Source organism: Hemitrygon akajei, chromosome 4, assembly GCF_048418815.1.
Source record: "Hemitrygon akajei chromosome 4, sHemAka1.3, whole genome shotgun sequence".
Lineage (NCBI taxonomy): Eukaryota > Metazoa > Chordata > Chondrichthyes > Myliobatiformes > Dasyatidae > Hemitrygon > Hemitrygon akajei.
Window position 1 is genome coordinate 30619605 of NC_133127.1, and position 25137 is coordinate 30644741.

Genomic DNA, 25137 nt, shown 5'->3' on the forward strand with positions numbered 1-25137 from the left:
CCACGGGTTGCCTGACACTCTGGTCACTGATAATGGCCCGACGTTTACCAGCGATCTGTTCAGTGAGTTCATGCAGCAGAATGGCATTTGTCACATTCAGACGGCCCCTTTCCACCCAACCTCAAATGGTTTGGCTGAGCGGGCTGTTCAGACAGTGAAGAAAGGCCTGAAGTGGATGACAGGGGACTCTCTTAGTACACGGCTTTCATGTTTCCTGTTTAAATACCGCCTCACGGCACAGACTACAACTTCACGCACTCCAGCAGAGATGCTGATGGGGCATAGGCCTAAGTCAAGATTGGACCTGCTGCGCCCGGGCATGAAGGCAAAAGTGGAAGGGAAGCAGGAAAAGCAGAAGGAAAGACATGATCAACATGCGCGAGAGAGACGGTTAAAACCGGATGAAAATGTCTATGTGAGAAACAATCAGCAATGTCTTCCTGGGGTTATTCTTAAGCAGAGTGGTCCAGTCTTCTGTGTTGTTAAGCTGACTGATGGGCGTGTTTTCCACAGACATCAGGACCATGTGCACCTGTGTCATGTTTCCGGCTCAGAGTAGACAGTTCCATGGAGTTTCCAATGGTGAGACAGACTACTGGGGAAGCATGTCCACCAGTGACTTTGCTAGAGGGAGAGACACTGGCAGAGGGGGCAGAGTCCCCTGAAGAGGATGGACATTCTCACGCGGACACAAAGACCCCTTTCATGTCCCCAGCACCAGATCCACCCAAAACATCCTCACCAGCGGTGCCTGCTGGGTCACCGGGGGTAGTGCGTAGATCACAGCGCCCTCACAAACCTCCTGACAGACTGAATCTTTGATTGGATAGTGTTTTTTGTTGTTGGATTGAATGTTGAATTTGCCACATTTTTTAGTTGTTTTGTATTGTTAACCTGTTGCTAATGATACCACTGTTTTTATTTCCCAGTTCTTCTATATTTGGGGAATGTTGGACTTTAAAGGGAGAGAAGTGTTGTAATGTGAGTATTATTAAAAGTAAGTTAATACTAATCGGGAAGCTGTTGATAACAAGAGGTGGGTTCCAGGGTTGGCGGGGTTTTTACTTCCGCTCTTTTTACTCCCAGTATATAGTTCCACCACCCATGCCGCACGAGGTACCTGAGAGCCTCTGTATTATAAATATCATTTGCCGTCCCTGATAAAGATGTTCTTTTGGCCATAAAATTGTCGAGTGGTCTTTTGTAAAGTGGAAGTTACCACAGTACTGTGAGAGGAAACCCATGCGCTCAAGGAGAGGAATTTACAAATACCTTACAGATGAAGTCAGAATTGAACTCCAAACTCTGAAACCCCAACCTGTAGTAGCATTGCACTAACTGCTGTGCTACTGAAGATTAGCTTTATTTGTCACATTTACATCAAAACATACAATGAAATACATTATTTGTGTCAATGACCAACACAATCTGAGGATGTACTGGGGCAACCTACAAGTGGCACCATTTCTCTGGCATGCCCACAATTTACTAATTCAGCACATACTTCTTTGGTATGTGGGAGGAATCCAGAGTAACCCACATGGTCATGGGAAGAATGTACAAACTCTTTACAGACGGTGGTGGGCATTGAATCCTGATCATTGACTACAGAAGATGTAATAGCATTATGCTAACCACTACGCTACCATGCTGTTTCAGGATTAAGACCGAGTCTTTTCCTAATCTGAGAATCAAAGACAAAAAAATTCAAGTACTGGAAATCTAAAATAAGAACAGAAAATGCTGGAAGTGCTCATAGGCTGAATCTGTGGGAAGAGACATAGAGTTAAGGTTTCAAGCTGAAAATCCTTCATTGGGACTGGGAAGAGCTGAAAAGAAACTAATTAAGGTGCAGAGAACATGGGGAAGGGATGTTGTCTTTGTTCAGATTAAACCATGGTGATAAGATTATCTGACCGGTGACTAAATGGAAACAAATAGAGTGAGAACATACTTGATGAAACCTCATTGACCCAAAACATGAACTGGGTTTTCCTTGCCACAAATGCAGCATGTCCATGTGAGTATTTCCAGCCTTTTCTCTTTGCATCCTCGTCCAGACCTGGTGGATAGGTAGCTTTCAAAATGGCTATACTTTTGCAGCAGTTATTTAAAAAGTAATTGGCTTAACAAGTAACAAGTGCATCAGCAGATGTTATACATCAATACAGTTTGTGAGTGTGAAACTTTTGAGCTGCCAGCCATAAGTTTTATAAGATTTATTGAATTCAGTTTTGAAACTTGCCATTTTGCAAGTAGCGTTCACACCTTAAAAGGCATTTCACCACTGCCTTAACCAAAAATCCATCATATTCTTAATGTCCACTTTTTTTCCCCATTTTCTCTTTGTACTTCACTGCCTAGATGGCCATTTGCTTTTTGAATACTCACTTCCTTTCATTGGATAAAACCAGAGGCAGTTAATCAGGTAGATCTGTCACAGAATTCCTGAATGTAAAGATATTCTCTGTTTTCATGTATTGAACTTAAACTGCTTTACCAGATATTGCAGTTTTTGAAAGAGACTTGCTTCTACAGCATTTAGCAGGAGGCACTTTGACAGTTTCAAAAACATGGTTTTCAGATAAACAGATTCAAGCTTGTCATCCAACAAAATTGCCTTCAAGTATTAGGGTGAATATCAGTCTGTACTTGCTGGGACCTCACTGAAATCTATCAAATACTGGAAGGCTCAGTGGAAGTGGAGAGGATGTTTCCATTAGTGGGGGAGTCTAGGAGGAGAGGGCCCAGCTTCACAATACAAGGATGTTCCTTTGAAAGAGATGACGAGGTATTTCTTTAGCAGAGGTTGGCAAATTTGTGGAATTCATTACCACAAACGGGTGTGGAGGCCAAGTCATTGGGCTTATTTAAAGCAGAGGTTTAGTAATGACATCAAAGGTTACTGGGAGAAGGCAGGAGAATGAGATTGAGAGAGATAATAAATCTGCCATGATGGAATGGTGGATCAAACTCGATGGGCTGAATGGCCTAATTCTGCTCCTGTGTCTTATGGTCTTATAACCTTTTCTTAAAGTTAAGCATTAGATTTATGTATAAACATTACATCAGGGTATAACCTGACAATTTTGTTTATACAGGTTTATGGTTGCTTTGTTACTGATATCCAAAGAAAGTACTGAGTCAATCCAAACCCATGAAGTATATTAGTTTTGTTCAAAATAGTATTTCGTACAGCGTAAAACCCAAACGTCCTCCCTTTAGCAATGGTTATACCTAATCAAATGCCAATAAGTTAAATGACAGTTGTCATGCCAAATAAACAGTGCCATAGATAAAATCCATCTGTAACAAGCAATCAAATGTTATACAGGGTTTATAAAAAAAACAAAAAGAAATATGGGGAAAATGCTATTAAGGAGTCAAAGACCACTAAAAGAAAATAAACAAAGTTCAGAAACATAACCATAAAGCATTATTTCAGAACTCCCTAAATATAATTTTAACTTTTCATTACACATAGGGAATAAATATTTAATTTGTAGTATTGATCTTCCTGAAGATTACATTAAAACAATCACATAGTATATTAATTAAACACTTCATCACATAAGAAACTACCTATGATAGATAAAACTTTATCCAGTAATACCAAGTATTGAATTCAAAGACAAATCTCTGCATTTTGCTCTTTTCCAAGGTGTCTATTTGACTAACCCATTGCCCAAATATTCTGAACTCAGCAAGATCCCCAAAGTAATCTTTACCCCTGCTCAGTCTACGAAGAATAAATGGCATTAGTGCTTTAGGCATGCTAAAGAAATTCAAATGTGTTAGCTTTTAGAGTACTCCAATGCATATCTTAAAGGCTAGGTAACTGACGTATGCACAGACATCCATCTTTTAAAAATAATCACATTTTTAAAACAACTTGAACTTTATAAGGGTTGATTTTCCACAGTGGCTTCTTTGCAATCATTTGCAGATCTGTGGAAACCCTGGTAAAGATTCATAAATGTGTTTTTATGTAAATTTTCTATGCTATTGTATATCTTCTGCAGAATAAAGATAAATTGTGAACCCTTCACCAGAAATTGAACTGTGTAATGTACAGTTCCTTTTATACTAGTTTCTTGGCCACAAAGAAATTTTTCATGTGCTTCATTTGCCAGACTCCCATTGTGAGAAGGATTGTGGTTTGAACTAGAGCCCACCATAAGATGTCGTTGTTAGTTCTTTCACTGACCCGTCGAAATTCTTCTTCACGTAACTGTAGATCAGACAAGAGATTTGGAATATTAGTTAAATCATCTTACAACAATAGGATTTTATTTTAATACTGCATATATTCACTGTAATACATGTATATGAACATTATTTACACTCAAATTGTATTGGAAATAATTACATCTATAGTTATCTTCAAAGGTGTGATTTTAAATAATGCTTTTTTCTGTAAAGTGATCTCCTAAAGAAATGAATTTTTAAAAGTACAAACATTTTATTACTCACATTGTGATGTTATGCCTCAGCTTTAAAGAAACATCAAAGTAATTGAATGACAGAAATAGATGTTTACTTATGTATTGTCAAACTTGCTAAAGACTAGAGTTTTACCTACATCCATGGAAAATGTAAAACATATCTAAATGCAGTTGTATTAGATTAGTACTCCCATAAAAACACACGCTGTAGTTAACTACCATTTGCTTTATTAACATTAATAGGTACATTGTTAGGTCAAAAGATAAAATAATAACTGATTTAAGCAGCATGCTCACAACCCAATTAAATTAAATCAGCATATGCCAACATCATGGCACCAACCCTCTTAGAAGTTCTAGAAATTAAGGCTTTCTGCTGCAACTAACCTTGGGGGGGGGGGGGGGGAAATAAACACTGGAATGTGGAAAAAATAAGATTTCTTTTCTATTTTCTTTGCATTGACCTGCATTTTTTCAATCATTTATAACAACACACTTATATGCTTCTCTGGCTTTATTCCACTTCTATCAAGAGTCATTATCTTCAATGGGACTTTTATCATAAAGAAGCAAAGTGCCCACATTTGAGACAGACTCAGAAATGTCCACTGAAACAGAGAAAAAAAATAATTAAAACCTTGTCAAGGCAGTGGATTTTAATAAGGCTACTAAAGGAATGAAGAGGTGTTCAGCAATAAGGTTTAGGAAGATATTCCAGAGCTAGAGACCCAAATGTTTCATGAGTTACTTGGCTTATACATTTTTTTTGTGATCATAAGACCCTGTTGGACATTGGTAGTGTAGGATACATGAGGTTGTAATATTACTTTGAAGAGAAGGGGTTTGGTGAAGTAGGGGTATAAGGAAAATATGTATTTCCAATCTTGGTTATTTTTGGTTTCTAATGACTCCAGGTTGATAGCTCAGAACCAGCATGTTCATCATACTCAACACAACTGTTCCCCACTGCCACTTCAGGCTCAACCCTTAACAGCAGAGTCCCATCTGGGTAAAATACCATGTCCGAGAAATCCCTTTATTACTTCTTAATAGCTCTAACCAGAATTCTGTGTCATCACATTACTACTTATAGATGTTCCAGAACATTGTTATCAGATTTCACAGTTTAGTTGCACTGATCCATTGCAATGTCAGGTAGCTGTCAGCACTTGGCTTTGCAACTGTGACCCCAGGAGCCAGACCTTTAAAAGATCTGATGCACAGTCAAAGCTGTTATTTTAAGGATGGATGCTGCAGTAACAGAAGGAAGATGAGTATTCCCAGTAGGCCAGAGAGGTCTAGACAAGCTAGTGAAAAACAGTATCTGCGGGACATAAAATTTTCTGTAGTGCAAAGAGGCTATAATTTAGATTCAGATTTATTTATCACATGGACATACAGTGAAATGCGCCATTTGCATCAACAACCAGCACTCCCAATGATGTGCTGGAGGCAGCCCACAAGTGTCACCACACATCCTGGCACCAGCATAGCATGTCCACAATGTTCCATGGAAGAACTCAAGCAGCAGCAACAACAACAAAACAAGCTCTTTTTCCATCCCTCCAACCCACCCATTCACATACCAAGAGAGGCCTCCAACCACAGGACAGGCCACCTCCAGGCCTCCAGTCCTTGTCACCAGATTTTCAGATTCACAGACATCAGGCCTTCAACTTCAGACTTCACCCCAGGATGCTGATAACGGATTTGAACTTCGGGCCTTGACTATGGGTATGGAGACTCTCCATGAAACAGACAAGCACGCTCACTAGGCAGGAAATTGCCAGGGAGACCAACAGTCTGCCATCAGTAAGGATAGCTGATACTGCTGCAATTATCCTCAACACCAGTGCCCCACAAGGCTGCATCCTCAGCCCCCTATTCTGCTCCGTAAACATTTATGCCAAGTGACCAGATTCTGCTCTAACTCTATCTACATGTTTGCAGATGGAGTGGGACACGTCTCAAATAACAATGAGTTGGAGTACAGGAAGGAAATATAGAGCATGGTGTCATGACAACAACCTTTCCCTCAATGTCAGCAAAGCACAAGAACTGGTGATAGAGCCAGGGCAGTGCACATGCTCCTGGTTACATCAATAGTACTGAGGTCCAAAGGGTTGAGAGCTTCAAGATCCAAAGAATGAACATCACCAATAGCCTGTCGTGATCCAATCATGTTGACACCACAGCCAGGGAGGTTCACCAGGACCTTTGCTTCCTCAAGCAGCTAAAGAAGTTTGGCATATCCCTTTTGATGCTCACCACTTTTTTATTGATGCACCATACAAAACCATTCTATCCAGATACATCATGGCTTGGTATGATACTGCAGAGAGTTATGGACGGCATTCACATCATGGAAGACAACCTCCACAGACTCTTTCTACACCTTGTTGCTTCAGTAAAGCAGTCAGCATAATCAAGACCCCACTCACCTTGTACAATCTCTCTTCTCACCCCTTCCATCAGCCAAAGGATGGTAAAAGCCTAAAAGCACGTGCCACCAGGCTCAAGGACAGCTTCTATCCACTGTTATAAGCCTATTGAACAATAATTGACCTCACAATCTGTTCATTACAGCATTTCACCTTACTGTTTACTTGCACTGCACTTTCAAGTTCAAGTTTAATTATCATTCAACCAATCACATGAGTAAATCCAAAAGTAACAGTTTATCTCTGTGGCCAAGGTGAAAACACAGTACCAACAGTACATATGACAGCAGAAAAATATAGTTACAAAAAAAACATATAGCTCAAGTCTCTGAGTGTCATGCCCTGTAGATTGATGGTACATGGGTGTTGTTCTGAAGCCACGTTTCTGCCAAGAATAGCCCACAGCAGTTTCTCATCTCATGCAAGTGCAACTGCAGATGAACATAACCCAACTTGTCTTCCCAGGAGTGAGCACTGGAGGGCAGCACCAACAGGTGGGGCCAGACCACCCAACCCAGTGCGGAATCCAGTGTCACACATCCAGCTCTGGCATTCCTCAGGTGGCCCTAAGACATGAGGGCCTGGTCTGTGCCACATCGAGACCACGTAGCTCCCCGACATCGGTGTCACCAATGAACCAGTAATTTAGACTCTCAGTATCCTACACTACCAATGTCCAACAGGGTCTTATGATCACAATAAAAATGTATAAGCCGATCACTTATTATTATTTAACTTATTATTATTTAATTATTTATGGTTTTATATTGCTATATTTCTACACTATTCTTGGTTGGTGCAGCTGTAACAAAACCCAATTTCCTTTGGGATCAATAAAGTATGTCTGTCTGTCTGTCTTCCGATAGATTGCACATCGCTTCTGTCGCCTTCTTCCCTAGGTGGCTAAATCAGGCTGCAAAACAGTGCACAGCAAATCCAGTTCCACTGCTATGGAGCAGCTTACTAGTGGGTAATCCTGCTTTACTCAGTTCTTAATATCCAGTACTGTCTTGCGATAGTAAAAAAAAACTTAAAAGACTAAAAATGTCATGTTTGTTTGCAGCTAGAGAGGCCACTGTATCTCAGCACACCGCCATCTTAACAGAGGTCTCTATGACTGTAACAGTGTATTCTGCACTCTGTTATTGTTTACCTTGTCCTACCTGCCAAAAATGAATAGTTCTGTATGCAAGGCAATCTTTTCACTGTACCTCAGTACATGTAACAATAAAAACCAATTTACTAATTTATATGAAAGTCTGCCCTTTGGGAAAATTTTACAAATGGGAAAAAATCCCCATACTCATTTCCTACTTCTACGGGCACAAGGAAAAGTGGATGAAAGCTTCGATGACCTTCCTAATGCAGCAATGAAAAATAAAGAAAAAAATGTAGCAGAGACTAGTAGCAATAGCCTGGTCACATTGGAGCTGATTCTGACAGAGTTCTCAACCAGGACCTTGATACATGGCAGGTCAGAAGACTGGACAGCAGCAAAGAATGACCAAAAGACCAATGGGAAAAACTTAAAAGTGTATGAATAATGGACCCATAGAAAGTGCATTTCGGGAATTAATAGAGAACAAGGACATCACAAATTAATTAAATATCCATTTACATAGAACTATTTAGGATCTTTACAATAGACGATATAAGTAAAAAGAGATATAATTTTGAGAATCTGAAGGGAAGGAAGAACTCAGAACAGTACAGTCATCTAAATAATAGTGCTGAACAAATTGTTGGAACTGTGAGCTGCTATCCCTGGATCCTGTTAGATTTCATCGGGCCATCTTTAGGAGTGCCTTATGAGAAAAATGATGCAAATCAATCATACTGAATGCTGGAAATTGGTTACAAAATCAGGAAATACCAACAATCATCAGATCAGGTAATGTGATTGAATAGAGAACCTGAGTTAATATTTCATGTTGAATACATTTCATGACATAGTTGATTTGTTGGTTTTAATTTTCCAAAATTTCCCAAGTTCCTAGGAAGTTCCATGAGATTGAAAAATAGTAAAAATAACTCCTTTATTCAGAAAGAGGGGGAGAGAAAGTAGGAAATTAGCTTCAGTTTTCATGGTACTTTAAAGTTAGTTTTACATTTGTAAAATGGAAATTATTAAAAACTTAGCAAAATTCTAGATAATCAGAAAATTTCAATGTGGATTTGTGAAAAGAAAAGCATATTGGATTTATTTTGAAGAAATAATATGCATTGTGCATTGAGAAAAAAACAATTTGTAAGTACTAAATTTAGTTTTTCAGAAAGCACTTCAAATGATAATGCAGTATGTAAAATAAAAAAAACTAATGGTGTAGGAGGTGGAAAGCTGGCTGATAAAAAAAAAATAGAAAATAGGAAATGGTTCTTCTTTTAGTTGGCAAAATGTAATATACGATGTTTTAGAGATTGGTGATAGATTTGTTTAAATGACTGGATTGAAAACACCCAAGGTATAGAATGTAATGTTGATAGAAAGATGGGTATGAAGAGAACATAAGAAAGCTACAAAAGGATATGGAGAGATTAAGTGAGTGTACAAAGAATTTGCTAACAGAGTGTGACGTGGAAAAATATGAAAACATCCATTTTGGCAGGAGAGAAGCATGTTATCTAAATATAAAGATTGCAGAATTTGAGTTACAGAGAAATCTGGATGATCAGGTACATGGAGTACAAAATCTTGTAACTTCTTCAAGTAATTAGGAAAGCCAGCAAAATTGTATTGTTTATTGTTAGTGGAAACAAATACAAAAATAGAAGGGTTATATTGACTTATATTGGATATTGGTGAAATCAAACCTGGAGTATTGGTCTCCTTAGTGTCAGAAAGTTGATAATGTATTGGAAGATTTACTAGATTAATGTCTGGAGTGGGTGGGTTTTCTTGTGATATGTCCTGTATCGGCATGTATCTGCTGGAGTTCTGAAGTGTAAGAGTTGATTGAATTATACAAGTTACTGAGGGGCATTGGTAGGATGGATGTCAAAAGGATGTTTCCTCATACAGAAGAAACTAAAACTAGGAATCACTGTTTAAAAATAATGGGGTCACGCAGTTTAGACAAAAATTAGGCTTTTTTCCCCACTGAGTAATGGGACTTTGAAACGTCTTTCTTGAAAGATGATGTAAGAGTAACAAGCCCAAAGTACCGTATGCTAAATTTCCTTTGTATTTGAAAACATATTGACATACCCTCTGATAGTCCTGCTGTTTGCTGATATATTCCATTCTCTCTACTAACTGCAGAACTCTTTCCTCCACGTTATTTATCTTGTCCTTGGCTTCATCAGGAGACTTTTCAGTGATATGTTCACCAACCTGAATGTCCAAATTAATGCGCTGTAAAATAGAAATTCACATTGAATTTGAATTGTATACACTGAACAAAATGACATCTCAGGAAAAATTATGTTTTCTAGGTCCAATATTTAAAATGTATTAACCTTATGGATGATGGAAAAGTATGTTAGAAGGCAAATTGTGAGGAGAACATAAACAGTTTATGAAAAGAGGTAGTTTGCAGGTGGAGTATTCAGGGAGAAATTGTGATGTTCATTTTGGAAGGAAGGTAAAAATAGAATGTTGTTTTAATGGAGATGAACTGCAGAAATTTGAAGCACAAAAGAATTTGTGGGTCTTTGTACATGAAACACACAAAGCTAACATATGGTCAGGAGGGAATAGATAGGACAAATGGAATGCTGGCCCTTAGTTCAAGGGTTTTGGAGTTTATAAGTCAGATGTGTTACTGCAGTTGCAGAAGTCATCATTGACACCACATCTATTTTATTGCAAATTATTTTGGTTCTCGTATTTGGGGGAAAATACACATCACATCAGAGAGGGTTGACTAGCGTGATAAGAACATAGGAAATAGGAGCAGGAGTAGGCCATCTGGCCCATTGACCCTGTTCCACCATTCAATAAGATCATAGTTGATCTGACCGTGGACTTGTCTTCACCTACCTACCTTTTCCCCGTAACCCTTAATTCCCCTAGTATGCAAAAGTCTATCCAACCTTGTCTTAAATATATTTACTGAGGTAGCGTCCACTTCTTCATTGGGCAGAGAATTCCACAGATTCACCACTCTCTGGAAAAAGCAGTTCCTCCTCATCTCCATCCCAAATTTACTTCCCCCAAATCTTGAGGCTATGTCCCCTTGTTCTAGTCTCACCTACCAGTGGAAACAACTTTCCTGCCCCGATTTTAACTATCCCTTTTATAAGTTTATATGTTTCTATAAGATTTCCTCTCATCCTTATGAAATCCAGCGAGTACAGTCCTAGATGACTCAATTTCTCCTCATAGTTCAACCCCCTCATCTCTGGAATCAACCAGGTGAACCACCTCTACACCGCCTCCAAAGCCAGTATATCCTTCCTCAAGTAAGGAGACTAGAACTGCATGCGGTACTCCAGATGAGGCCTCACCAGTACAGTTGCAGCATAACTTCTCTGCTCTTAAGTTCAGTCCCCCTAGCAATGAAGGCCAGCATTCCACTTGTTTCTTGAAAACCTGCTGCACCTGCAAACCAACCTTTTCCGATTCATTTACAAGCTCTCCCAAGTCCTTCTGCACAGCAGTGTGATCTTGGATAAGGCAAGATTATTCCATGAGTAGAGGGTACACAGTTAGGACATACTTACTGGAGTTTCAAAGAAATGAGAGGCAATCTTATTAAAACATATAAGGCTCTAAGGGTAATTGTTGAAAAAGTATTTCCTCTCATGGGTCTCCCATTTTATACTGAGATTAAGAATTTCTTCTCTTTGAGCAAGGTTTTCCAACCTGGGGACCATGGACCCCTTGCTTAATGAAATTGTTCTGTGGTGTAACAAAGGTTGGGAACTCATGCCTTAGAAGATTTTGAGACTTTGGAACTTCTTACTAGATTTCTTGAGTATATTTAAAGCTGAGATCTATATATTACTAATCAGCAGGGGAATCAAAGGTTATGGGGAAGAAGGTGGACTTGAGAACTGATGGATCAGGTATGACCATATTGAATGGTGGAACAGTCACGGGGTGGTTAGTGCTCCTCCTATTCCTACATCTAATGGTCTTAAGGTGAATTCTTTTTGTAAAACAAAGAGCAAGAAACTACAAGTGCCAAGCCTAAAAGAGCAAAATGTTGGAAATTCCTAGTAGGTAAGGAGAGGGAAACAGCTAATATTTCAGGACAATGACTAAGTCATAAAAGATCACTGATCTGAGATATTAACTACATAGTTCTCAACAGATGCTGCCCACCTAGTGAATATTTCCAACGTTTTCTCTTGTTATTCATTTTGTAAATGATGTTGGCCCTTAGACATAAAGGAGCTTCTGGCAATTTCCTTCAATAGTCACAACAGGAGATCAGAACAACCCAAGTGGAATTTTAGGACTAGTATAATTTGACCATGAAAATATTCCTATTAATTTAATATATCAACTAGATCTCACTTCCTCTTCTCTTGCACTCATCTATTTTACTACCTATAGACAATATAAACTTGCATCTTTCATTTTTCCCTCTGCATAACTGACAGAAAAAAACTTCTCTCTCCATAACTATAACCCACCCCCCTCCTCCCACCAGGCCAGGTAGCAGATAGGCAGCAGGAGTAAGGCTCAAGGCACATTGTCACGCCATCCGGACACTCGTGGCCTCCAAAAGACACCTAACAGATTGTAGAAGGAAACACAAAAATAAGCACCACAGAACTACCTCATCAGAGAGCTGCATCTCACCAGCACCTTGAAAAAAGGGAAAAGGGGTGGATACGAATCTCATTGTTACCATCAATGACCACATCTCATTAGATAATATTAAGGAACGAGAACACTTTGTGAATTTGATTGCATAGAGCATTGTCGCAGGAAAGCAGTATCAATCCCTAGGCCATACTGTCTTCTCACTGCTGCCACCGGAAAGAAGGTGCAGGAGCCTCGGAACTCGTATTACCATGTTCAGGAACAGTTATTACCGCTCAACCATCAGGCTCTTGAACTAGAATGGATAACTTCATTCAACTTCATTTGGCCTATCACTGAACTGTTCCCACAACCTATGACTCAATTTTCAAGGGCTTTTCATTTCACGTTCTTGATATTTATTGCTTATTTTTTTTTGTTTTTATTTTCTTTTTGTATTTGCAGTTCGTTGCCCATCTTAATGTGTGCAGTTTTTCATTGCAGTACTTACTGCAATGAAAACTGATAACTAATCACACAATCAGGAAAACTCAATACCTCTACTTTCTGAGGAGGCTGAAGAGAGCCTGACTATACACATCTATACTCATGTTGTTCTACAGGTGTGCAGTAGGGAGCATTCTAACAAGCTGCATCACTGCATGATATGGAAACTGCACTGCGACGGACATGAAGACTCTACAATGGGTAGTCAAAACTGCCCAATGCATCATTGGCAGCAGCCTACCTGCCATCAAGATCATATATATATGGAAAGATGCTGGAAAAGGGCCAGTAATATCATGAAGGATCCCACCCACCCTGCTCATGGGCTGTTTCATCCACTCCGGGGGAAAAGCTACGTAGCTTCCATGCAGGGACCACTGGACTCAAGAAGTTACTTACCCCAAGCAGTAAGGCTGATCAACACCTCCACCCATTAACTCACTCCTCCACACCACTATTTTATCATTTCCTGTTGGTCACCTTATATACAGACACTACTGTGCCTAGCATCACTTTATGAAAATATAATCTTTGTACATAAGCTATCTTATGTATTTATATTTATTGCTTTTTGTTATTCTGTTTTTATCTCATTGTTTTTTTTAAATGCTGCTTTAGAACCTGAGTAACAATTATTTGGTTCTCCTTGTGTACTGGAAATGGCATTACATAAACTTGAATGCCCTCAAGAAAATGCAGGGTTGTGTATCATGACATATATGTACTTTGATAATAGCTTTATTTTGAACTTTGAACTTTAGTCTGCCATTGCAAGGTTGAGGCTTTGAACTGCATTACTAAACATAATTGGCATTTGAGTTATTGCATTAATTATCATATGTTTTCATTTTATTAAAAGGATAAAATGTTGCTAATGTGATGAACATACCAATTTACTCCCAGCGAACACTGCTAGTTTTGTGGAGTTGGATGTCAGGCAGATGTAGTGCTCCCCTTGAGAATGGGACTGAAATATAAAGTGACTTTCTGGTCCATATAATTTATGCAGCAAGATCTGTTTATAAGAAAAAACGTGAATTGTTTAGTTAATGAAGAAATCATTTGTACGTGGTATTTGATTTTAAATATCCAGAAAATCATTGATTTTACAACATATATGAAAATGATTGAAAATCAATGCATAACACAATTATGGTAATTATAATCACACATAGAACTACATTTGGCTGGAGGTGTAGTGGAATCAGCATCAGACTTCGAGACAAGTGATCCTGGGTTCAAATCCAGCCAGCTCAACTCCTTGCACGCTTTCCATCTGTGTTAGGTTGATCATTGAGCTAGCAACTCTGCCTCGGAGGAAAAAACAAACAAAATGCTAAAGAAAGGCAAGGTTGCCACCCGATGCACCACAAAGCACATGGAGGAATAACAATATAACTATAACACATATTGCTATTCATCAGAAGTCAGATTTCCTTTCCTGAATATCTGTGTTGAAGCAAACGGATTTTTACAAAACTACAAATGTCATGGTTGCTTTTACTGTTACAACCAAAACAAAATAGCAATGACAGACTTTGCCCAGTTTCATAGAGTATCAAGATCTAATATAACTGACCTAATAATTATTACTTCTGCCCTCCTCTGGAACATTACATTAGCATTACCCATCTGGCATCAACAGTCATTCCACAGTCAATGTCATTTAGATCACATTTCTTCCCCATTCTGATGTTTAGTCTGAACAACAACTGAATCTCTTGACCTTGTCTGAATATTTTTATGAATTGAGTTGCTGCCATGTGACTGGCTGATTAGATATTTGCATTTATGAGCAATTGTACATGTGTACTTAATAAAAAAAAGTTACTGAGTGTAATTAAACATGAATTAATCCAAGTGGTGCCAAATAATAGAAGTCGACAATGCCCCAGTAGACTCCAATTTATAGCGTTCCTTGGGTTTGTTTTAAGTTTATGGACAATGACAAGATTGTTCCTCATGTTTGATAATTGCTTTTCAGAGATTCTTGGTCTTGTTAGTAACAACCACTTTCATTTGTGATCTTTGCCATGCTTTGGAATAGTGTTTAAGGAAGTGATTAAGATATAAATTAGTAGATGTAGTGTATTCAAGGACATTTTCAACCTCTCACTGCTATGGGTGGAAGTTCCCACTTGCTTCAAAAAGGCAACAATTATACCAGTGCCTAAAAAGAATAATGTGAACTGCTTTAATGACTATCCCCCAGCAGCACTCACATCTACAGCTTTAAGAGTTTGGTCATGACTACACTGAACTCCTGCCTCAGCAAGGACCTGAACCCACTGCAATTTGCCTATTGCCACAATAGGTCAACAGCAAACACAATTTTAATGGCTCTCCACATGACCTCAGACCACCTGAACAATACAAACACCTATGCCAGGATGCTGTTCATCATCTATGGCTCAGCATTTAACACCATCATTCCCATAATCCTGATAGATAAGTTACAGAACCCGGGCCTCTGTATTTCCCTCTGCAACTGGATCCAAGACTTCCTAAACGGAAGACCACAATCTTTGCGGATTGGTGATAATATCTTGATGATGATCAACACCTCAAGGGTGTGTGCTTAGCCCACTTCTCTACTCTCTCTATACTCACAACTGTGTGGCTAGACATAGCCACATCTATAAATTTGATGATGATACCACCGTTGTCGGTAGTATCTCAAATGGAGATGAGAGGACGCAAAGGAGCAAGATATACCAACTAGTGGAGTGCTGTCACAGCAACAACCTTGCTCTCAACACTCAACTGGGTGTCAAGATCTCTGAGGACCTAACCTGGTCCCAACATAAAGAAGGCAAGACAGTGACTATACTTCATTAGGAGTTTGAAGAGATTTGGTAAGTCAACAAAAACACTGAAGCCATGAACACTACCTCACTTTTTAAAATATATATTATTTCTGTTTTTGCATGATTTTTAATCTATTCAATGTATATATACTGTAATTGATTTACTTATTTACTTATCTTTATTTTTTTTTGTTCTTTATTATGTATTGCATTGAACTGCTGCTGCTAAGTTAACAAACTTCATGACACATGCCGGTGACAATAAACCTGACTCTGATTCCCTTTGGATTATCAGTAGACATTTATTAGGTTGCAAGTAAAAGGTTGCTTACTGCACCAAAGCACATTGTTAGGGGACTGGCTAACACAAAACACAGAGTAAGTATAAATGGAAATTGGACTGGCAATTAGTAACCAGAATGGTGCCACAGGGATCAATCAGTGCTGGGACCTGAAGTCTTTACAATATATTTCAATATCTTGAATGACTGGACCAAGTACTCTGCAGCCACATTTGCTGCTGATAAGGATTAATCAGTCGTGATGAAGACATATAGCATGAACAGACAAACTGAGTGATTGGGCAAGGAGTTGGCAATTGGTGTATAACATTGCAAAATATGAAGCTGCCTTTGGACAATTAAATTATTATTTAAAGGGAGTAGAATATAAAATGTTTGCAATGGGATCCAGAGTGTTGGTGGAAATGCAAAGGTTTGACATGTAGGTACAGCAAGGAATTAAGACTAATGGAATGTGCGTAATTGCAAGGTGCATGGAATGTAAAAGCAGGCAAGTTTTGTTGCAGCTTTATACAGTGCTAGTGAGATCACACCAAGTATAACTCTGGACTCCGTATTTAAGAAAAGGTATACAATTCTTCTATTGGTGGCACTGCCCAGAAGGTTTGTTCCTGAGATAAAGGGGTTTGACATTTTGAGTGATATTGAGCATTTTCGGCATACGCTGACTAAAATTCAGAGGAGTAAGAGGTAGTCTTAAGATTCTGAGCAAGATTGACAGGGTGAATGCTACTGGGGGTGTCTGCAGTTTCAGATTATGGTTGACCATTTATTTAAGACATAGATAAGTAATTTCTTCCCTCAGCAGGTCAAGATAGTTTGGAATTCTCGACCCCAGAAAGCTGTCAAGTTGGAGTTACTGAACATATTCAAGAAGGAGATGAACAGATATTTGAACTATGAGAGAGTCTCGGGGTGTGTGAGGCATAGCACTCTCTGATCCCTGGACTTCAGCTTCAACATTCAAACTTAGCTGACCTCTAGGAATTGCCCCCAAAGCTCACCGATCATTGAACTTTGACCTTGAAGTCTTGACTTCCAGACTCACACAGCCTCAACCCCAGGACTTGCCAACCAGGTTGGAGGGGTGGTGAGTCATCAAGGGCCCACTGACCTCAGTCACTGCCCCTGATCCTTCATTCTAACTCCCCTTCATTCCTGTCCCTCAGCTCCCTGCGCTCTCCTCAAAACCATCCCTACAATTCTAATAAGACTATTCTGAGCCTCAACCTTAATCAGCATAACAGCTCAGCACCATTTTGATTTTCCCTATTCTGCATTGTGTTTCCTTTACCTCAATGTAGTTATCAAAATACTGATTGATTTTGGACAGTCAGGGTAATATAGAGGCTGGTCAGAGGGTAGTACTTCCCCATGGTGCCAGTTGCTCAGTTTCAGAAGGAAAGCACAAATATCACAAATACTATCATTTTGTACAAACGTATTAAGGACAGAAATGGTGTAGGCTTTGCAACTAACGATTGAGACAGAAAAATAAATTCACTTTTCAGGTTCATCTTTTTAGCAGCTGGGCCCAGTATTAATGAACAGTTATATCAGAAACATCAATCAACCCTTTGCATATTGACAGCATTTAACTGATTCTACGGTATAAGATAAATAAAATGTTATTATACCTGTTTATCTGGACCTTTGACAGTCACAAGCAAACCCAAACCTGGGGCAGAAGGAAGGAATTCATGTGCAGCAAGATCCCAGGATTGCATTTTGTATCGTCCTGAACAGATAAAGAAGGTTTGAGATTAGAATTACCATTAGCAGCTGCAGAAAAATTAATCTGATCATAGCACAAAGGCTGTAATGTAACGACATCATGGAACTTCTTGTTTCTTCAATCTCTCTTTCACCTCCTGCTCTATACTTTTTAGAACCGCAAAAAATTAGCCTTGTTTCCTGCTACATTGAATCTCAATGGAGACATCTTTTACACTTAATTCTACCATAATGTGTCCAGTTTTATAAAAATAAGATCTGAAAATAGTTCTGCAAAATTGTTCCAAATATTTGGGGAACAACACACACAAAGTGCTGGTGGAACACAGCAGGCCAGGCAGCATCTAAAGGGAGAAGCACTGTCGACTTTTCAGGCCAAGACCCTTCATCAGGTCTAACTGAAAGGAAAGATACTAAGAGATTTGAAAGTAGGAGGGGGAGGGGGAAATGCGAAATGATAGAAGAAGACAGGAGGGGGTGGGATGAAGCTGAGGGCTGGAAAGGTGATTGGCAAAAGGGATACAGAGCTGGAGAAGGGGAAGGATCATGGGACAGGAGGCCTAGGGAGAAAGAAAGGAGGAAGGGAGCACCAGAGGGAGATGGAGAACAGGCAGAGTGATGGGCAGAGAAAGAGAGAAAAAAACAAACAACTAAATATGTCAGGGATGGGGTAAGGAGGGGAGGAAGAGCATTAACGGAAGACAGAGAACTTCTCCAGCTCTGTATCACTTTTGCCAATCACCTTTCTGGCTCTCAGCTTCATCCCACCCCCTCCGGTCTTCTTCTGTCATTTCGCATTCCCCCCCCCCCCCCCTACTTTCAAATCTCTTAGTATCTTTCCTTTCAGTTAGTCCTGACAAAGGGTCTTGGCCCGAAACATTGACAGTGTTTCTCCTTATAGATGCTGCCTGGCCTGCTGTGTTCCACCAGCATTTTGGGTGTGTTGTCTGAATTTCCAGCATCTGCAGATTTCCTTGTGTTTGCCAAATATTTGGAGGTCCAGTTACTCTTTAGAAAGAATTCAGTGCCCCTGGGTTTTCTAATCAATGAAGTAGCACTACTCTCAGTAAGCTGCCAAATGGTCTTTGGGCTATGCATTCCCCATCACTGTGAGTTGCAGTCAAGTGACAGCTGTAGAGTAATGACAGGCAACAGAGATATCTTAAACACGAGAGTGGCCATAGATGCTGAAATCCAAAGCAACACACACAAAATGCTAGAGGTCAGACAGCATCTATGGAAATATTTCTCGACATTTCAAGCCAAGACCTTTCTTCAGGACTGAGAAGGAAGGGTGAGTATGCCAGAATAAAAATGGGGTAAGAGAAGGAGGCCAGCTGGAAGTAATAGGTGAATCCAGGTGAGTGGGGAAAGGTCAAGGACTGGAGAAGAAGGAATCTGATAGGAGAGGAGAATGCACTGTAGGAGAAGTGGAAGGAGGAGGGGACAAGGGGAAGTAACAGGCAGGTGAGAAGAAATAAGGGGCAGGGGCGTTGTGAGGTACAGAGGAAGAAGGAGGGATTAGTTTACCGTAAGGAGAAAATGATATTCATGCCAACAGGTTGGCAGCAACCCAGACAAAATGTAAGGTATTGCTCCTCCAACCCAAACGTGGCCTCATCTTGGCACAAGGGAAGGCCATGGACCAAAATGTCAGAACTGGAGTAGGAATCAGAATTAAAATGTTTGACCACTGGGAAATTCCGCTTTTGACAAATGGAACAGAGCTACTCAGTGAAGTGATCCCCCAATTTACGATGAGTCTCACCAATGTAGCAGAGGCCGCATTGGGAGCACTGGACACTATAAACAACCGCAGCAGATTCGCAGGTGAAGTGTTGCCTCACAAGGAGGGATTGTTTGAGGCCCTGAATGGAGGTGAGGAAGGAGGTGTATGGGCAGGTGTAGCATTTAGGCTGCTTGCTGGGATAAGTGCCAAAAGGCAGATTAGTGGGGAGAGAAGAATGGACAAGAGAACGATCTCTGCATAAAGCGGAGAGAGGTGGAGATTAAGTCTTGTGACCAGATACAAAGGAGCTATGTGAATCTGCTCAAGTGACATGGCACACAAAATCTAACAGACCTACCCTCACCATTGAGCACATCTACAAGGAGCGCTGGCACAAGAAAGCAGCATCTATCATCAAGGACCGTCACTATCCAGTCTCTGCTCTTTTCTTGCTGCTGCCATCGGAAAGGAGGTACTGGAGTTTTAGGTTCCACGTCACCAGGTTCAAAACAGTTAATGCCCTTCAACCACCAGGCTGCTGAACCAGTGTGAGTAACTTCATTCACCATAACACTGAACTAATTCTACAACTGATGGACTCACTTTCAGGGAACTCAACAACTCATGTTCTTAGTATTATTTATTTATTTGTTTATTTAAGGGTTTTTTGTATTAGCCCAGATTGCCTTCTTTTGCACATTGGTTCTTTGTCAGTGTCTGTGAATCGTCTTTCATTGATTTTATTGTATTTCTTTGTTTTACTGTGAATGCCTGCAAGAAAATGAATCTCAGGGTAGTATATGGTGACACACTGTATATGTACTTTGATAATAAGTTTGCTTTAAGCTTTGACTATATATGTTGGAAATGAAATGGCCCTTCTGCACCAGTATACAGTGAAGGTCTCGTAATAAAGACTTGCCAGAATTTGTTGGAAAAACAAAGAGGTATGATTGCACAGCTTTGGGTTTTACAGTGTGCCACAATTCACAATCATTGAAGGCCAGAATAAATCACATTATCATCCCTAAGTAAATGTCACTGTGCTAAATTAGACCAGGCATTTTCATTAATTTCCTTTTTTTTGCTTCTGCAGGGTGGTTATTTATTAACCCTCTCTCACTGCGCATTACAAAATCAAAAATAGCATTTTTCTGTGGTTGCTTTCACATCTAGTGATCAAGAAAACCATCTCATACACATTTTATGAATTTGTCCATATTATTACTGCGTATTTGATTTCTGCAAACAATATGTGGGTTGGAGTTCTCCATGATTATTGTATTACTCCAGTTCTTTTTTTTTGCCAATGCCCTGCCGAATATTACAGTTAATATTTGGGGACTATAAATAACTGCCAGTAATGTTTTCTGCCCCTTGCGATCTCCTAGTTTAACCCAAACTGAACCTAATTCTGCATAAGAATATACCAAACCAAAATTATTTCTGACTCTATACTGGTAACATCTCTTACTTGTAACACTATCCCACCTCTTTATGCTATGCTTCCTAAAAGTCAAATTACATTGAACATTAATCTTGCTGGACTCCCTGCATCCACCTTTCTGTAATGAAAATTAAATCATCTAGTTATGTCAATAATTCATCTCCCTGGTTGTTAGTGTCACTTACGGTTAGATACAGTACTTTTCCTCCCTTTTTGCATTTTCCACAGTTTGACTGAAAAGTAGTAGGTTGATAGTTTTTCTATCATTGCAATATTAAGTTCTAGAACGATAACAGTTAATTGATATATAATATGTGATTATAACATGGAATGTATCATATGTGTGAAAGGTTCTTGAATAAGAATATGAAACTTATTATAGAAATATTGTGATCATGAACACATAACTGGCCCTTCAGAAAAATCCTCAAATCGTATCAAGAAGCCTTTTAGTTTAATCTAAAAATAAACTCATGCAATCATGTTCTGTGTTGTTTTCAGTTTAAATCATTAAAAAAAACAACAGTAATTTTTATGCTGCTGAAAACTGTTGTGAGGTATTTTGTGGTCCTCAATTACATTATCAAGCCTAACACAACACTGGAAGCAGGAAGAGTTTTCTACATATTGCAATAAAAATTCTGCATTTTGGAGGGGAAATGCCTTTTAGGTGAGCCAGGAATTAAAGCAAATTAAATGTCTAAATAATTATATTAAGTCATTAGAATACTTTAGTTTTTTGGATGGCTTTGATTTGACAATTGGAGACAATGATGCAATATTCATTAATAGCTTGTGTATTTTTGAGTAGGTATTTGCACAACATGCCAGTAATCAATGAAAACCAAGGACAAACAATATGACCTTCTTTGGTGAGAATGTCACAGATGGCGAACAGCATACTTTCAATATCTTTGTAAAGGCAATATTTGTTTTATATTTATTTTCAGTAATGGCATTTACCTTGAATATCAAAGGGTCATAATTATGCAGTCAGGATGCCAAACGTTCGGTAGCATGGTAGTTAACATGATGCTTTACAGCACCAGCTGTAAGACCAGGGTTCAATTCCACCACTGTCTGTATGGAGTCTGTACATTCTCTCCGTGACCATATAGGTTTCCTCCAGGTGCTCTAGTTTCCTCCCCCCACATTCCAAAAATGTACAAGTTAGGGTTAGGATGTTGGCACTGGAAGCATCGCGACACTTACAGGCTGCCCCCAGCCCATCTCAGACTATGCTGGTCAGTGATGCAAACAACACATTTCTCTTTCTGTTTTGATGCACTTGTGACAAATAAAGCTAATGATTTCTTTCATTTGTATTAAACTATGTTCAATTGACAAAAGGATGTACACTTGAAACATAGGAAACAAATAACAAAGGTAAAATCAGAGATCTTTCGTGTGTGGAAGCAATTTAAGACAGAGGTCTGGCGAGGTGTCTTGTAAATCAAGCTCTATTGCACTGTACTTCATGACTGTAATTCACATTGATCTATAAAGGCTGGATATTGTGTTGCTGATTATTTGATTTTTAAAATCACATTGCGATATATAATCCTTATTAGAAATTAAGCATAATGCATAGTGGAAAATGTTTTTAATTTTGTTTTATTTAAAGAGCAATGTCATAAATCAACTCTCACCTGCAACCAAGGTATCAGCTGGAATGTCCTCTATGATGCACTTTTCTTCTCTCTCCCCCTGTTGAAAGTAGAAGGCAAAGGAGAGGCTGCAGCTTAAAGTGAACAAAAGTCCCTTCAGCAAAACCTTCATTTCAATTTCTTATTGTGTCATAAGCAGAACAGACAGTCTTCAGAGATCCGTCACGCAAAAGCATGTACCCAGCACTAGGCACGAGGTGAAAACACCCTCAAGTTATATAAGAGCACCACCAAGTGGACAGATTATTGTGATGATTCCTTTATATAAGTCTCCCAGAAATTGCTGCAATTTTTTTGGTGTATTGCAGAATACTCATTTTGCCTAATATTCTTTAATTAGCGTGAGACGAGTCAATGGTTATTAGTAATTACTTTAAAGCGTGAGAGCATCTGTCACCATGCATACATTATTCAACAGTTGTCAATGGACAGGATGAATGGGATTGTTTCATCTTTATGTATACTTGGGACTAATTTCTACCCTTATTGCTAAGTCATTTAGCTTTAATTTAGATCATTTTTTGGACTGCTCTTTATGACTGACACAATACCAAACCCGCTCCTTATTACATTGCCAGCAACAAACATAATTTCACCTTTCAAATAAGTGAAATAAAAGACCAGTTTGTTGACTAGATGTCAAAAGTGGGAACTGACAGCCGGACATTTAAACCCACAAAAACAATTTATAAAAGGGATGTAGTTGCTGTTAAACTTATTGACAATATAAGATATATCAGCAGAATTAGGCCATTTGGCCCATTGAGTCTTTCCACCATTTCATCATTGTGATCCATTCCTCACTCAGCCCCAGTCTCCTACCTTCTCCCCATAAGCCTTCATGTCCTGACGAATCAGTGATCTATCAACCTCTTCCGTAAATAAACCCAATGACTTGGCCTCTATAGCAGCCTATGGCAATGAATTCCACAGATTCACCATTTTGACTGAAGAAATTCCTCATCGTCTCGATTCTTTATCGGCATCCCTCTATTCTGAGGCTGTGTCCTCTGGTACTAGACTTGACCACCATAGGAACAGCCTCTCCACATGCATTCTATTATGGACTTCCAACATTCAATAGGTTTCAATGCGATTCCCCCATTCTTCAGACTTTCAGTGAGTACAGGCCCAGAGCCATCAATCAGTCCTCCTATGGCAACCCTTTAATTCCCAGAATTATTCTTGTGAACCTCCTTTGAACCCTCTCCAATGTCAGCACATCCTTTCTTAGATAAGGGGTCAAAAACTGCTCACAATACTCTAAGTGAGGCCTTAGCAAGCCTCAACATTACATCCTGGCTTTTATAATCTAGTACACTTAAAATGAATGCTAACATTGCATTTGCCCTTCCTCACCACCAACTCAACCTGCAAATTAACCTTTGGGGAATCCTGCACGAGGACTCCCAAATCCTTTTACATCTCAGAATTTTCTCTCTACCTAAAAATAGTCTATACTTTTATTCCTTCTACTAAAGTACATGACCATACACTGTATCCATCTCCTACTTCTTTACCCATTCTCCTAATTTGTCTAAGTCCTTCTTAGCCTCCCTGCTTTCTCAGTACTACCTTCCCCTCCACCTACTTTGAAATTGTCCACAAACTTGGCCAAAAAGCCATCAATTCCATCATCCAAATCATTGACATATAATGTAAAAAGAATCGGTTCCAACACAGTCCCCTGTGGAACACCACTAGTCACTGGCAGCCAACTGGAAAAGGCTTACTTTATTTTCATTCTTTGCCTGGGCCAGCTGGTGGCGCAATGGCATCAGCGCCGGACTCCGGAGCGAAGGCTCCCGAGTTCGAATCCAAGTCGGGCCACCCCCAAGCCGGGTTGAGCATCGAGCTAGCCGAGTCAATAGACAATAGGTGCAGGAGTAGGCCACTCAGCCCTTCGAGCCAGCACCGCCATTCAATGTGATCATGGCTGATTATCCACAATCAGTACCCTGTTCCTGCCTTCTCCCCATATCCCTTGACTCCGCTATCTTTAAGAGCTCTATCTAACTCTTTCTTGAAAAAAAAACAAGGTTAATCCAAAACCCGATTAATCCAAAAAGGAGACAAGAATGGCTGACTGTCTGGTGCAACACGCTAAAAAAACACTTTTGCCTCCTAATCAGCCACTGCTTTATCCATGCTAGAATCTTTATACCATGTTATACTGTGGGCTTTAGCTTGTTAAGTAGCCTCATGTGTGGTACCTTGTCAAAGGACTTCTGAAAATGCAAGTACACAACATCAACCAATTCTCCTTTGTCTATCCTCCTTGTTATTTCTTCAAAGAATTCCAGCAGATTTGTCAGGCGAGGTTCTCTGTTAAGGAAACCATGCTGACTTCAGTCTATTTTATCATG

General features: G+C 39.4%; 1 protein-coding gene across 1 annotated transcript; it reads right to left on the reverse strand.

Annotated features, from left to right (window-relative positions):
* Positions 1–1347: 1347 nt before the first annotated feature.
* On the reverse strand, positions 1348–22993 carry LOC140726196 (transmembrane emp24 domain-containing protein 11-like). The gene is made up of 5 exons (XM_073042234.1): positions 22754–22993; positions 17832–17932; positions 13975–14100; positions 10092–10238; positions 1348–4231 (listed from the first exon to the last, which is right to left on the reverse strand). Exons 1-5 carry the CDS (start codon positions 22881–22883, stop codon positions 4082–4084), a joined length of 654 nt encoding a protein of 217 aa, XP_072898335.1. The 5' UTR covers positions 22884–22993; the 3' UTR covers positions 1348–4081.
* Between the last annotated feature and the right edge of the window lie 2144 nt (positions 22994–25137).